The sequence below is a fragment of the Bombina bombina genome, chromosome 2, assembly GCF_027579735.1.
Source record: "Bombina bombina isolate aBomBom1 chromosome 2, aBomBom1.pri, whole genome shotgun sequence".
NCBI classification, from domain to species: Eukaryota; Metazoa; Chordata; class Amphibia; order Anura; family Bombinatoridae; genus Bombina; species Bombina bombina.
The window spans coordinates 930,698,007-930,712,045 of NC_069500.1; the positions used below are offsets into that span (position 1 = coordinate 930,698,007).

Below are 14,039 nucleotides of genomic sequence, written 5' to 3' on the forward strand. Positions count from 1 at the left end.
TAACATAGTATTAATCACAGAGTCAGAGAAACCTCTTTGACCAAGAATCAAGCGTTCAATCTCCATACCTTTAAATTTAAGGATTTCAGATCCTGATGGAAAAAAGGACCTTGTGACAGAAGGTCTGGTCTTAACGGAAGAGTCCACGGTTGGCAAGAGGCCATCCGGACAAGATCCGCATACCAAAACCTGTGAGGCCATGCCGGAGCTACCAGGAGAACAAACGAGCATTCCTTCAGAATCTTGGAGATTACTCTTGGAAGAAGAACTAGAGGCGGAAAGATATAGGCAGGATGATACTTCCAGGGAAGTGATAATGCATCCACTGCCTCCGCCTGAGGATCCCGGGATCTGGACAGATACCTGGGAAGTTTCTTGTTTAGATGGGACGCCATCAGATCTATTTCTGGAAGTTCCCACATTTGAACAATCTGAAGAAATACCTCTGGGTGAAGAGACCATTCGCCCGGATGCAACGTTTGGCGACTGAGATAATCCGCTTCCCAATTGTCTACACCTGGAATATGAACCGCAGAGATTAGACAGGAGCTGGATTCCGCCCAAACCAAAATTCGAGATACTTCTTTCATAGCCAGAGGACTGTGAGTCCCTCCGTGATGATTGATGTATGCCACAGTTGTGACATTGTCTGTCTGAAAACAAATGAACGATTCTCTCTTCAGAAGAGGCCAAAACTGAAGAGCTCTGAAAATTGCCCGGAGTTCCAAAATATTGATCGGTAATCTCACCTCCTGAGATTCCCAAACTCCTTGTGCCGTCAGAGATCCCCACACAGCTCCCCAACCTGTGAGACTTGCATCTGTTGAAATTACAGTCCAGGTCGGAAGCACAAAAGAAGCCCCCTGAATTAAACGATGGTGATCTGTCCACCATGTTAGAGAGTGTCGAACAATCGGTCTTAAAGATATTAATTGAGATATCTTCGTGTAATCCTTGCACCATTGCTTCAGCATACAGAGCTGAAGAGGTCGCATGTGAAAACGAGCAAAGGGGATTGCGTCCGATGCAGCAGTCATAAGACCTAGAATTTCCATGCATAAGGCTACCGAAGGGAATGATTGTGACTGAAGGTTTCGACAAGCTATAATCAATTTTAAACGTCTCTTGTCTGTTAAAGACAGAGTCATGGACACTGAATCCATCTGGAAACCCAGAAAGGTTACCTTTGTCTGAGGAATCAAAGAACTTTTTGGTAAATTGATCCTCCAACCATGATCTTGAAGAAACAACACAAGTCGATTCGTATGAGATTCTGCTAAATGTAAAGACTGAGCAAGTACCAAGATATCGTCCAAATAAGGAAATACCACAATACCCTGTTCTCTGATTACAGACAGCAGGGCACCGAGAACCTTTGTAAAAATTCTTGGAGCTGTAGCTAGGCCAAACGGCAGAGCCACAAACTGGTAATGCTTGTCTAGGAAAGAGAATCTCAGAAACTGATAGTGATCTGGATGAATCGGAATATGCAGATATGCATCCTGTAAATCTATTGTGGACATATAATTCCCTTGCTGAACAAAAGGTAAGATAGTCCTTACAGTTACCATCTTGAATGTTGGTATCCTTACATAACGATTCAATATTTTTAGATCCAGAACTGGTCTGAAGGAATTCTCCTTCTTTGGTACAATGAAGAGATTTGAATAAAACCCCATCCCCTGTTCCGAAACTGGAACTGGCATAATTACTCCAGTCAACTCTAGATCTGAAACACATTTCAGAAATGCTTGAGCTTTTACTGGATTTACTGGGACACGGGAAAGAAAAAATCTCTTTGCAGGAGGTCTCAACTTGAAACCAATTCTGTACCCTTCTGAAACAATGCTCTGAATCCAAAGATTGTGAACAGAATTGACCCAAATTTCTTTGAAAAAACGTAACCTGCCCCCTACCAGCTGAGCTGGAATGAGGGCCGCACCTTCATGTGGACTTAGAAGCAGGCTTTGCCTTTCTAGCTGGCTTGGATTTATTCCAGACTGGAGATGGTCTCCAAACTGAAACTGCTCCTGAGGATGAAGGATCAGGCTTTTGTTCTTTGTTGAAACGAAAGGAACGAAAACGATTATTAGCCCTGTTTTTACCTTTAGATTTTTTATCCTGTGGTAAAAAAGTTCCTTTCCCACCAGTAACAGTTGAAATAATGGAATCCAACTGAGAACCAAATAATTTGTTACCCTGGAAAGAAATGGAAAGTAAAGTTGATTTAGAAGCCATATCAGCATTCCAAGTTTTAAGCCATAAAGCTCTTCTAGCTAAAATAGCTAGAGACATAAACCTGACATCAACTCTGATAATATCAAAAATGGCATCACAGATAAAATTATTAGCATGTTGAAGAAGAATAATAATATCATGAGAATCACGATGTGTTACTTGTTGCGCTAAAGTTTCCAACCAAAAAGTTGAAGCTGCAGCAACATCAGCCAAAGATATAGCAGGTCTAAGAAGATTACCTGAACACAGATAAGCTTTTCTTAGAAAGGACTCCATTTTCCTATCTAGAGGATCCTTAAACGAAGTACCATCTGACGTAGGAATAGTAGTACGTTTAGCAAGGGTAGAAATAGCCCCATCAACTTTAGGGATCTTGTCCCAAAATTCTAATCTGTCAGACGGCACAGGATATAATTGCTTAAAACGTTTAGAAGGAGTAAATGAATTACCCAAATTATCCCATTCTTTGGAAATTACTGCAGAAATAGCATCAGGGACAGGAAAAACTTCTGGAATAACTACAGGAGTTTTAAAAACCTTATTTAAACGTTTAGATTTAGTATCAAGAGGACCAGAATCCTCTATTTCTAAAGCAATTAGGACTTCTTTAAGTAAAGAATGAATAAATTCCATTTTAAATAAATATGAAGATTTATCAGCATCAATCTCTGAGACAGAATCCTCTGAACCAGAGTAATCATCAGAATCAGAATGATGATGTTCAGTTAAAAATTCATCTGTAGGGAGAGAAGTTTTAAAAGATTTTTTATGTTTACTAGAAGGAGAAATAACAGACATAGCCTTCTTTATGGATTCAGAAACAAAATCTCTTATATTATCAGGAACATTCTGCACCTTAGATGTTGAAGGAACTGCAACAGGCAATGGTACTTTACTAAAGGAAATATTATCTGCTTTAACAAGTTTGTCATGACAATCAATACAAACAGCTGGAGAAATAGCTACCAAAAGTTTACAGCAGATACACTTAGCTTTGGTAGATTCAGCACTTGACAGCGATTTTCCTGTAGTATCTTCTGACTCAGATGCAACGTGAGACATCTTGCAATATGTAAGAGAAAAAACAACATATATATAAAGCAAAATTGATCAAATTCCTTAAATGACAGTTTCAGGAATGGGAAAAAATGCCAAAAAACAAGCTTCTAGCAACCAGAAGCAATAAAAAATGAGACTGAAATAATGTGGAGACAAGAGTGACGCCCATATTTTTTCGCGCCAAATAAGACGCCCACATTATTTGGCGCCTAAATGCTTTTTGGCGCCAAAAATGACGCCACATCCGGAACGCCGACATTTTTGGCGCAAAATAACGTCAAAAAGTGACGCAACTTCCGGCGACACGTATGACGCCGGAAACGGAAATAGAATTTTTGCGCCAAAAAAGTCCGCGCCAAGAATGACGCAATAAAATGAAGCATTTTCAGCCCCCGCGAGCCTAACAGCCCACAGGGAAAAAGTCAAATTTTAAGGTAAGAAAAAATGTTAAATTAAAATGCATTATCCCAAATATGAAACTGACTGTCTGAAAAATAAGGAAAGTTGAACATTCTGAGTCAAGGCAAATAAATGTTTGAATACATATATTTAGAACTTTATAAACAAAGTGCCCAACCATAGCTAGGAGTGTCACAAAAAATAAGACTTACTTACCCCAGGACACTCATCTACATATAGTAGATAGCCAAACCAGTACTGAAACGAGAATCAGTAGAGGTAATGGTATATATAAGAGTATATCGTCGATCTGAAAAGGGAGGTAAGAGATGAATCTCTACGACCGATAACAGAGAACCTATGAAATAGACCCCTTAGAAGGAGATCACTGCATTCAAATAGGCAATACTCCTCACATCCCTCTGACATTCACTGCACGCTGAGAGGAAAACCGGGCCCCAACTTGCTGCGGAGCGCATATCAACGTAGAATCTAGCACAAACTTACTTCACCACCTCCATCGGAGGCAAAGTTTGTAAAAACTGAATTGTGGGTGTGGTGAGGGGTGTATTTATAGGCATTTTGATGTTTGGGAAACTTTGCCCCTCCTGGTAGGAATGTATATCCCATACGTCACTAGCTCATGGACTCTTGCTAATTACATGAAAGAAAATTATATGTTTTCACTTTATAAACTGCTTTTTATTTCCTTATTAAAAAACAAAGCAATCATAAACTTCCTTAACTGGAAGTCAACTGCTTATGTATGTATGTTGGTAAATATATAAAACTAAAGTCTACTCTATAGCAGCTACAGTTTAACAATGACTTAAGACATTTTTTTATAAACATACAAAATATTTTCAATTTCAGTGCAGACTCACCTTTAGTGTTTGCTTTATACATTTAATTTTTGTTTTGTTTTTGTTGAACTTTGCTCTGAGCAGCCAATCAGAGATGCACTTCACAGTTGATCCAGCAACTGATTGGCTGCAAGAAGCAAAGCAATGTAAATGGAACTGCATTTTTGCAGCTGTGGACTGGATTAATTGGTGTCAGTAAAACTCTTCCAAGTCCCTTTACGGTGATACCGCTAATGTAAAGCTTACTAGTGGCAAAGATCTGTGAAAGTATATATTGTTACCTTTTAAACATCCCATGCAAGCTCTTGCTGGCTACTACGCTTTGTGCAGTTTTTACCCCCCAGTTCTGACCAGCAGTCACAGCTGACAGTATGTATTAAAGGGACATTGTACACTAGATTTTTCTTTGCATACATATTTTGAAGGGTTTATATAGCACATCTGGGCATGTTTTTGTATCAATGTATAGTTTTGGTTATTTTTTTAAAAATAACATTGTGCTGATTTTCAACTCCTAACCAAGCCCCAAAGTTTTGTATACTTTTGTCTACAGTGCTAAATTGGGAGCTTCTAAGTAAGTTTTTAAAAGGTTTTATACAGGATTTTTATATCCAGCATTTGTACATATTCTTTTTATAGTAGTGTCTACTACAAGCAGTTGAACATTGGTACATACTGTCTCTTTAAAACAAATGTATAGGAGGCGTGGTACACTTGACATGCTTTATCACCGTGCTAGTGAAAGATATGCAGGGAGGAGGCCTGCAGGCTGGTTAAAGGATAAAAATATATACTTTAACAGAACCTTCAAATTGCTAAGCTTTACATTAGCAATACGTGCTCATTGGATCATTTTAAAAACCATCTACTGTGTTATTAAAAGGCACATGAAACTTCAAATTTTTCTTTCATGATTCAGATAGGCATGTAATTTTACACAACCTTCTAAAGAACTTTTATTATTAACTATTCTGTGTTCTCTTATCTTTTGTTAAAAAAACAGAGACGCAAGCACAGGAACGTGAACTTGTCTGATTGATTGAAGCACTATTCGGCAGCAGTTTTGCAAGAATGTTCCCCGTCTGCAAGAACACTAGATGGCAGCACTATTTCCTGTCATCTAGCGCTCCAGACACCTAACTAGGCATCTAACTTGGGACCTAAGCCAATTTTATAAAGTTAATTGGAAACCGCTTTAAACGTGTATGCTCGGTGTGAATCACAAAATGTTTTAGGGTTTTCAAATTCCTTTAAAAAGGGACAGCCAACACCAGAATTTTTGTTGTTTAAAGAGAAAGATAATCCCTTTATTACCCATTCCCCAGTTTTGCATAACCAACGCCGTTATAGAAATACACTTTTTACCTCTGTGATTACCTTGTATCTAAGCCTCTGCAGACTGCCCCCTTATTTCAGTTCGTTTGACAGACTTGCATTTTAGCCAATCAGTGATCACTCCAGGGTAACTTCACGTGCATGAGCTCAATGTTATCTATACAAAACACATGAACGAGTGCCCTCTAGTGGTTAAAATGCATTCAGATTAGAGGCAGTCTTCAAGATCTAAGAAATTAGCACATGAGGTTTTAGCTTCAACTAAGAATACGAAGAGAACAAAGCAAAATTGGTGATACAAGTATATTGGAAAGTTGTTTAAAATTAAATTACATGCCCTATTTAAATCATGAAAGGTTTTTTTTGGACTTGATCGTCCCTTTAATAGAAACTTTTTCTCAGCAATCTTTTTATGAATATATATTTATTTATTTATTATGACTAACATGGTAGGGAACTCCCAGGAGATCAAAACCACCAAGGTGGGCCATATAGAAATTAAATCACCAGGTAACTCACTGGAAAACTATGTTGCATCTTGTAAAGATAAAAAACTATAAAAGAAATCATGAATAACTTTTTGTTACACAAATATGTTCTGTGTCAGGTTACAAGCCTCACAAATGACACATAACACATATAAAATATTCTGACATGTGTGTTTTAATCCCGGGCTTAATACATGCATTGTGAGATATCAAAGCATCCTATTAAAATCACCTGTAAAAAGGTTTGCTTACTTAGAAGAGCAAATTCTTTCCATTTAATATCACTAAATGGAACCAGGTATTAAAGCCTGTGCAGCAGAGTTTGCAATATACATCTCTGTAGATCACCGGCAGTACAGTCCGCTTCTGCATTAGTAAATTTAAATTCTATTCTTTGAATAGAAACATATTTGCAATATACATGTATTGGCAAAAAGGATTCTAGTTAATGTTATCACCGTTTTAATGATAACATTTTTCTCTGCACGTTCAATGGAAACAGATATTCTCAGTGTACCGGCATTTAAAATACACTTTTGAAACAGCTATAACTTTTTTAGAAGCATTTTTACCAATACCTGTATATAACAAAAGTGCTTCTATTCAGAATTAAAATGCATCCATGTGGATTTCAGTTTTGGCTGGAATGTCCCTAAAAAACAAACAAAAAAAACAACAAAAACTTCTACATATCAAGCCCTTCTGGCATCTTAGAAGAGCTAATTTGCTCCTATTTTTTATATATATTCTTGGCTTACCCTGGTTATAGTCTAATCCCTTTCCATTATATTTTTGCAGTATTTTTTTTCCCCTCTGCATGCCCACAAGAAGGACCCAACTGTATCAGCAATTGGATCTCAACAACATCTTACTGTAGGAAAGTTATCAGCTATGAAAAAGGACATTTGTTAGGTGACAATTTCTTTGATATTGGCATAGAAGCTAAAACTCCATGAAATATTGTAGACTCTTGCTTTTATGGATTCCAAAAATGAAGTAGAAAGGTAGAAAAAAGGGTGGTCAAACCGAAAGACACACTAAAGCCAAAATTAAACTTTCGGAATTCAAATAGAGCATTTGACAATAACCTTCCATGATAAAATTGTGCATTCTTTTAATCCACTTTGAGGCTACAACTTTACTGAGCATGTGCAAGAGTTCAGTGTATATGTACGAGTCTTTTATTGGCTGATGGCTGTCACATGATACAGGGGGGCTGATAAATGGAGCAGTAGATTTTTTTTCTGACAAAATTCAAAACACACTTAATATAATATTCAGAGTAAATGCTATTGTATGGTCATTGTATTATGTGTTTGTTGTTTATACAATTTAACTGCATTTAAAAGGTCCTTTAACGAGAGTAAATTATGAGCCTGCCTAGATTTACTCCTACAAAAGATACTAGCGAACAAAACAATTTTGATTACAGAAGTAAAATTGAAAAGTTGTTTAAAAATGTATGCTCTCTTACACACTCATTTTGATTTTACTGTCCCTTTAAATTAACTCTTTGGCACTCATTCACTTATTATAGGTATCCGTTAACTATTATAGCAGAAATCCACTCCCAAAAACAAGATACCACTCTTCCTATAAAATTAGAGCGCTTGCAAAATCTTTCAGAATAATACACAGGTTTTAACAAACTGAGAAGCCAAACAAAATGTTCCCGTTGTAGAATTATCACTTGGACACAGTCTAATCTAGATCATGGACGTCAGAAAAGCACTGTAAGCTTTAAACAAACACACAAAGTATATTTGTCTAGCAGATCACAACCATATGTTCTCTGGGAGCGATACCTTTTCCGACTCCTCACTTTACTTATGAAAAGAAATTTCTAGAAGAGGCCAACAGAATGAGAGAAAAAGTAAATACTGAAAGTCTTCTAAAGAATTGGACTGGAAGCCATAACTGAACCTGGGGCAGAGTCAAGTGGCCAGTTACATGCCTTCAGTAATATCCTGCTAGCTGGACATAAAAAAAAGTGACTGTCTGCGCTTTGGCTTCAGTTGCTGGCATCCAATTACAGCATTATTAGTTCATGAAGCAAATTGCTTAACATGTGATGATATGTTAAAGCGACATTAAACTAATGTGTTTATTTAAAGAACATTTACAAAATATACATAATACGCATCATTAAATTATGCACTGCGTTGCAAAAGACCTGCATAACAAATATTTTGTTTAAAAAGGTCAAACATTTCAGGCACTTCCCTTTACCTATTGATGCTGGCATTTTGGCACTTCGGTTTCACTGCATGTATCAAAAAGGGCCGTTGCTGCACAGGTGCAAACACGACAGCACTGGAATGCAGAAAAAGATTTCAACATGGAGGCAGCTATGACTAGAGGGAGGCGGGGAATTACTCAATACCATAAAGAACATTTATGTAGAGTTTAATGTCCCTTTAAGATGGTGATTATATAACTGAAAATTAATTATTTATTATCTGGCCATGTATCTCTTCAAAAGGGACAGTAACCATAGAATGTTTTCACCAATACCATGAAAAGGTTTTTTTAAAAAGAAAGTACACATATTGCCAATTTTCTCTCTTTTTTATTGCAGTTTTAGGTCCCTTTGCACAAGAGAATTTTCAATGGGGTATATCCTGTGATGGCTCCAAAATATCAAAACCTTGCAAATTTTCCATAAAAAAGTTTACTTTGCAAATATGGTTTATTAAACATAATTACTTTTACATTGTGTGTTTTGCCCACTCTTACTGTAACTTGCCTTTTTCCCCCCATTAGCCACAAAGACTGTTGTAGTGGCTCCTACATGATATAAGAACCCTTACCCTGCTAAACAGTGATTGTTTGACCAGTGCAGCAAATTATTTATATCCGTTTGCTAATGGTCAAAGCAAAGCAGATTAGATAAACATGCTCGAGTATGAAGGTTTGCAAAATAAAATGTTTTAAGGTCTTGTATAATGCAGTGCTTAAAAGGGTATGCAATATTAAATAAACTTTCCAATTTTTATCATTTGTTGAAAAGTAAACCCAGGTAGGCTCATAAGCTGCTGATTGGTGGCTGCACATATATTTGTCTTGCTATTGTCTTTCTGCTAACTCCAAATAGTGCATTGCTGCTCATTCAACAAAAGGATACCAAGAGAATAAAACAAATTATTATAGAAGTAAGCTGGAAAGCTGTTTAAAGGACCCGTAAATAGAGTAGGTTTGCATGACTAAAAGATAATACAATAGCACTTAGTCTGAACTTCAAATGAGCAGTAGATTTTTTTGGACAAATTAAAAAATATGTATTTCCTCCACTCCTGTATCATGTGACAGCCATTATAAATGCATATACGAATATCCTATGAATTCTTGCACATGCTCAGTAGAAGCTGATGACTCAAAGTGTTAATATAAAAAGACTGTGCACATTTTGTTAATGGAAGTAAATTGGAGAGATGTTTAAAATTGCCTGCTCTATCTGAATCAAAGTTTATGTTGACTTGTGCCCCTTTAAAATTGTATGCTCTATCTGCATCATGAAAGAAAACATTTGGGGTTCAAGTCTTTTTAAAAAGGACCACTAAACACAACAGAATTAATAAATGCATTATAAATAGACAATGCACTTAGGGCCAATTCTATAAAATTTGCAAATCTAGACGCGGGTTTCCACGCCATCACACGCAGAGACAGCCCTCATGGATTTCTATTAAATAAAACACAAATAATGAGAGCTCTATGCTAGGTAAAAGTTTGCCATGCAGGGTGAAGTGCAGATGGTGAAACCGGAGTGTTTTAAAACTTGAATATCACGTTTACTACAAATCAAATGACTCCGTTCTCAGTGCACAGTACCTTAAAAATCGGTTATTTTTGTATGCAAAGGTTTTCCCTTCCAGAATAATTATTTTGAATATTTTGGTGAAAACTCGCCACATTTTAACTTGCAAGAAAAAACTGTAAGAACTGTAGTGCAAAAATGTTTATAGAATTACTCTGGGATTTAAGGGGAAATTTCATACATGCCCATGTTCAGACCATTTTACAATAAAAAAACGACAACAAAAAAACAATTATACTTTGTATTTTGTACAAATTTCTTGCTTTTTTCTTGCACATCCAGTGTACTTAAATTACGATTTACGCTGTGCATAGTTAATACGATTTATTCCTTTGTAATCTACCAACAAATTTTACATTTTGACAACACAATTTTTGGTGAACAATTTTGTTGCAATTATTGATGCACTCTAACAGTACAATTTTGTTCCCTGCGTATTTTTGTAATAATGATTCATATTGTATGATTTTAATTATGCCCCTTAGTGAGACACCCTGTTTTCAGAATTGGCCCCTTAGTTTGAATGACAAATTAGCAGTAGATTTCTGAAAATAGTTCTATTTTCTTTCCTACTGTATTATGTGACAGGCATCAGCCAATCACAAAATGCTTATATGTATATTCTGTAAACTCTTGTACATGCTCAGTAGCAGCTGGTGCCTCAAACTGCAAAAAAAAAAAAAAAAAAAAAAGAAGATTATGCACATTTATATAATGGAAGTGAATTGGAAAGGTGTTTAAAATTGTGTGCTCTGAATCATTTTGACTTTAGTGTTCCTTTAATTGCAGAATTAAAAAAAACAACAACAACAACAGATTACACAATTTGTCAATATAGCAGATGACCCACCTCAGAGGTTTCAGAGGGCATATCTAGCTTGGAGAACTCCTTCACATTCACATTGGCCTTCAGATCCGATAGGCTTCCATATGATTCCTCATTGTAGTCCTCCGATAGAGGCTTCAGCTCTGGAGATTCAACTGTGGCTTGATCCGGTCCATCCATTGGCCTCACATATGCTGTGGGCTTTTGAGGCATTGCACTTGTTTTTGAAGGTAAGGATGGGGGAAAAGATTGTGTAGAAGGCACCAAATTTGCAACAGGAGTAGCACTCTCTCTGTTTCCAGTGTCACTCAAGGCTGGGGATGACGTAGCATGACCGTATTTTTTCTCATGGCTTTTGACACCCTTCGGCTTGGAATCTGTATAATGGCTGGAATGTATTGGGGATAAGGGTTCTATTGGTGGGGACAAAGAAGAAAAAAGAGGGGAAAGGGCAGGTATAAATGAAGGGGAGGATAAAGGTTCAGCAGGATCTTCTTGAGCTTGCCTGCCTGTCTTATCCATGGCCACAGTTCCACTTTGCCGCTCACGAGAACTGTGATCTTGAGGCCGTTCTCTAACAGTTTTTTGTTTTTTTACAAGCTTGTCAGATGTCTGCTCAGTACCAGTACGCGGCCTGTGCTGGTGTCCAGAAGATGGTCCAGAATAAGGGTTAGGATGCCGAACAGACTGGTGGTCACCACTGTGGAATGAACGCTGAGAGAAGGTGCTCCGACGGTCAGGTTTCCCTTGTGAACTCATAGGCAGTGCACTTTCAGACATACTAATAAGACTTGGAATCGATTTTGCACCAATTGGTTCCTTTACATCCTCATAATTACCTAGCATGCTCTGGATGAGACTTGACAATTCATCTCCCTTACTTGTCTAAATAAAAAAAAAAAGAATAAAAAAAAAAAAAAAGTATATATACAGATCTAAGAAATATTTGCAAAATGTCCAATCACTACATTACCCATTCCCAAGTTTTGCATAACCAACACGGTTATATTAATATACTTTTTACCTCTATGATTACTATCTAAGACTCTGCAGACTGTCCCTTATCTCAGTGTTTTTTACAATCTTGTATTTTAGCCAATCAGTGCTGGCTCTTCTATAACCATTACAATTCTCCACAGGAGTGAGCACAATGTTATCTGACACACATGAACTAGCACTGTTTGGCTGTTGTGCAAGTTTTAAAATACTAATGAAAAGCACAGAAATAAGATGACCTGCAGGGGCTTAGAATCAGGCAAACTTTGAAATTATAAAGTATATTAATATAACAATCTTGGTTATGTAAAGCTGGGGAATGGGTAGCAAACAATAATGTCTATCACTTTTTTATTACAAGAATTACTATTAATAAATGGAATTAAAATGTAATAACTGCAGCTTTAAATGGAACATTAAACGCTAAATACAGTTAATGCACCGCCCTCTAATTAAGAGTATCGCTATTATGAAACCAAGATTTTACTGCAGGTATCTGAAGGCGAGTTGCTGCACATGTGCACTGGAATGCAGCAAAAGCTAGATTTCAACATGGTGGCTCCCAAGATTAGAGGGTTGTGGTGAATAAGCTAAATACTTAGCTTATGTATTTAGTGTTTTCGGATCACAATATCTATTTTTGTATTAGTATACCAGTTTCTTATTGGTTTTTACCTCTGCGATGAATAACAATTTTTTTTTACATTTTTTATTAATATTTCTATTTTTAGTAACAGGTTACAAATGGCCAACATTTAAAAAACAAAACAGTACAATCGAATTACAAGAAAATTATACCAAATGAACATGGCTTTAAATGAGAAAACAAAACACAAAAACAACAGTATGTAATAGACCACTATAAAGAATATGCAAAGATAGCGCTATAAAAATACAGTATAAAACATTTTAAAATCTTCCTTAGAAGCTCCCAGTTTAGCACTGTTGATGAGGTTAGGCTGGGACACACAGTAAAAGGGGCTGTGAAATCAGGATGAGCAGACACTGCCCCCGCATATGAAAAGACCCGTTAGACAAACAGGAGCAAGCTTTAATCTGTAGACATCAGTATACATCTAAATCTTTGGGGCTTGGTAAGGAGTCTGAAAATCAGCACGTTATTTTTTTAAAAAAAAACATAATTTATGTAAGAACTTACCTGATAAATTCATTTCTTTCATATTAGCAAGAGTCCATGAGCTAGTGACGTATGGGATATACATTCCTACCAGGAGGGGCAGTTTCCCAAACCTCAAAAATGCCTACAAATACACCCCTCACCACACCCACAAATCAGTTTAACGAATAGCCAAGAAGTGGGGTGATAAGAAAAAAGTGCGAAGCATAAATATACGGAATTGGAATAATTGTGCTTTATACAAAAAAATCATAACCACCACAAAAAAGGGTGGGCCTCATGGACTCTTGCTAATATGAAAGAAATGAATTTATCAGGTAAGTTCTTACATAAATTATGTTTTCTTTCATGTAATTAGCAAGAGTCCATGAGCTAGTGACGTATGGGATAATGACTACCCAAGATGTGGATCTTCCACGCAAGAGTCACTAGAGAGGGAGGGATAAAATAAAGACAGCCAATTCCGCTGAAAAAAATCCACACCCAAAAATAAAGTTTAAATCTCATAAAGAAAAAAACTGAAAATATAAGCAGAAGATTCAAACTGAAACAGCTTCCTGAAGTATTTTTCTACCAAAGACAGCTTCAGAAGAAGAAAACACATCAAAATGGTAGAATTTAGTAAAAGTATGCAAAGAAGACCAAGTTGCTACTTTGCAAATCTGATCAACCGAAGCATCATTCCTAAACGCCCAGGAAGTAGAAACTGACCTAGTAGAATGAGCTGTAATCCTTTGAGGCGGAGTTTTACCCGACTCAACATAAGCATGATGAATTAAAGATTTCAACCAAGATGCCAAAGAAATGGCAGAGGCCTTCTGACCTTTCCTAGAACCGGAAAAGATAACAAATAGACTAGAAGTCTTTCGGAAATTCTTAG

General features: G+C 36.7%; 1 protein-coding gene across 2 annotated transcripts in view; it reads right to left on the minus strand.

Annotated features, from left to right (window-relative positions):
• AFF1 (ALF transcription elongation factor 1) overlaps positions 1-14,039 on the minus strand; it is a 349,069-nt gene that overhangs the window by 274,161 nt on the left and 60,869 nt on the right. Inside the window, exon 3 of one of the 2 annotated variants that reach the window (XM_053703375.1) lies at positions 11,050-11,910. The exons of the other annotated variant lie outside the window; for it this stretch is intronic. Coding sequence (XP_053559350.1) covers positions 11,050-11,910 — 861 coding nt within the window. The remainder of the gene's footprint in view (positions 1-11,049; positions 11,911-14,039) is intronic. 2 annotated transcript variants of the gene reach the window in all.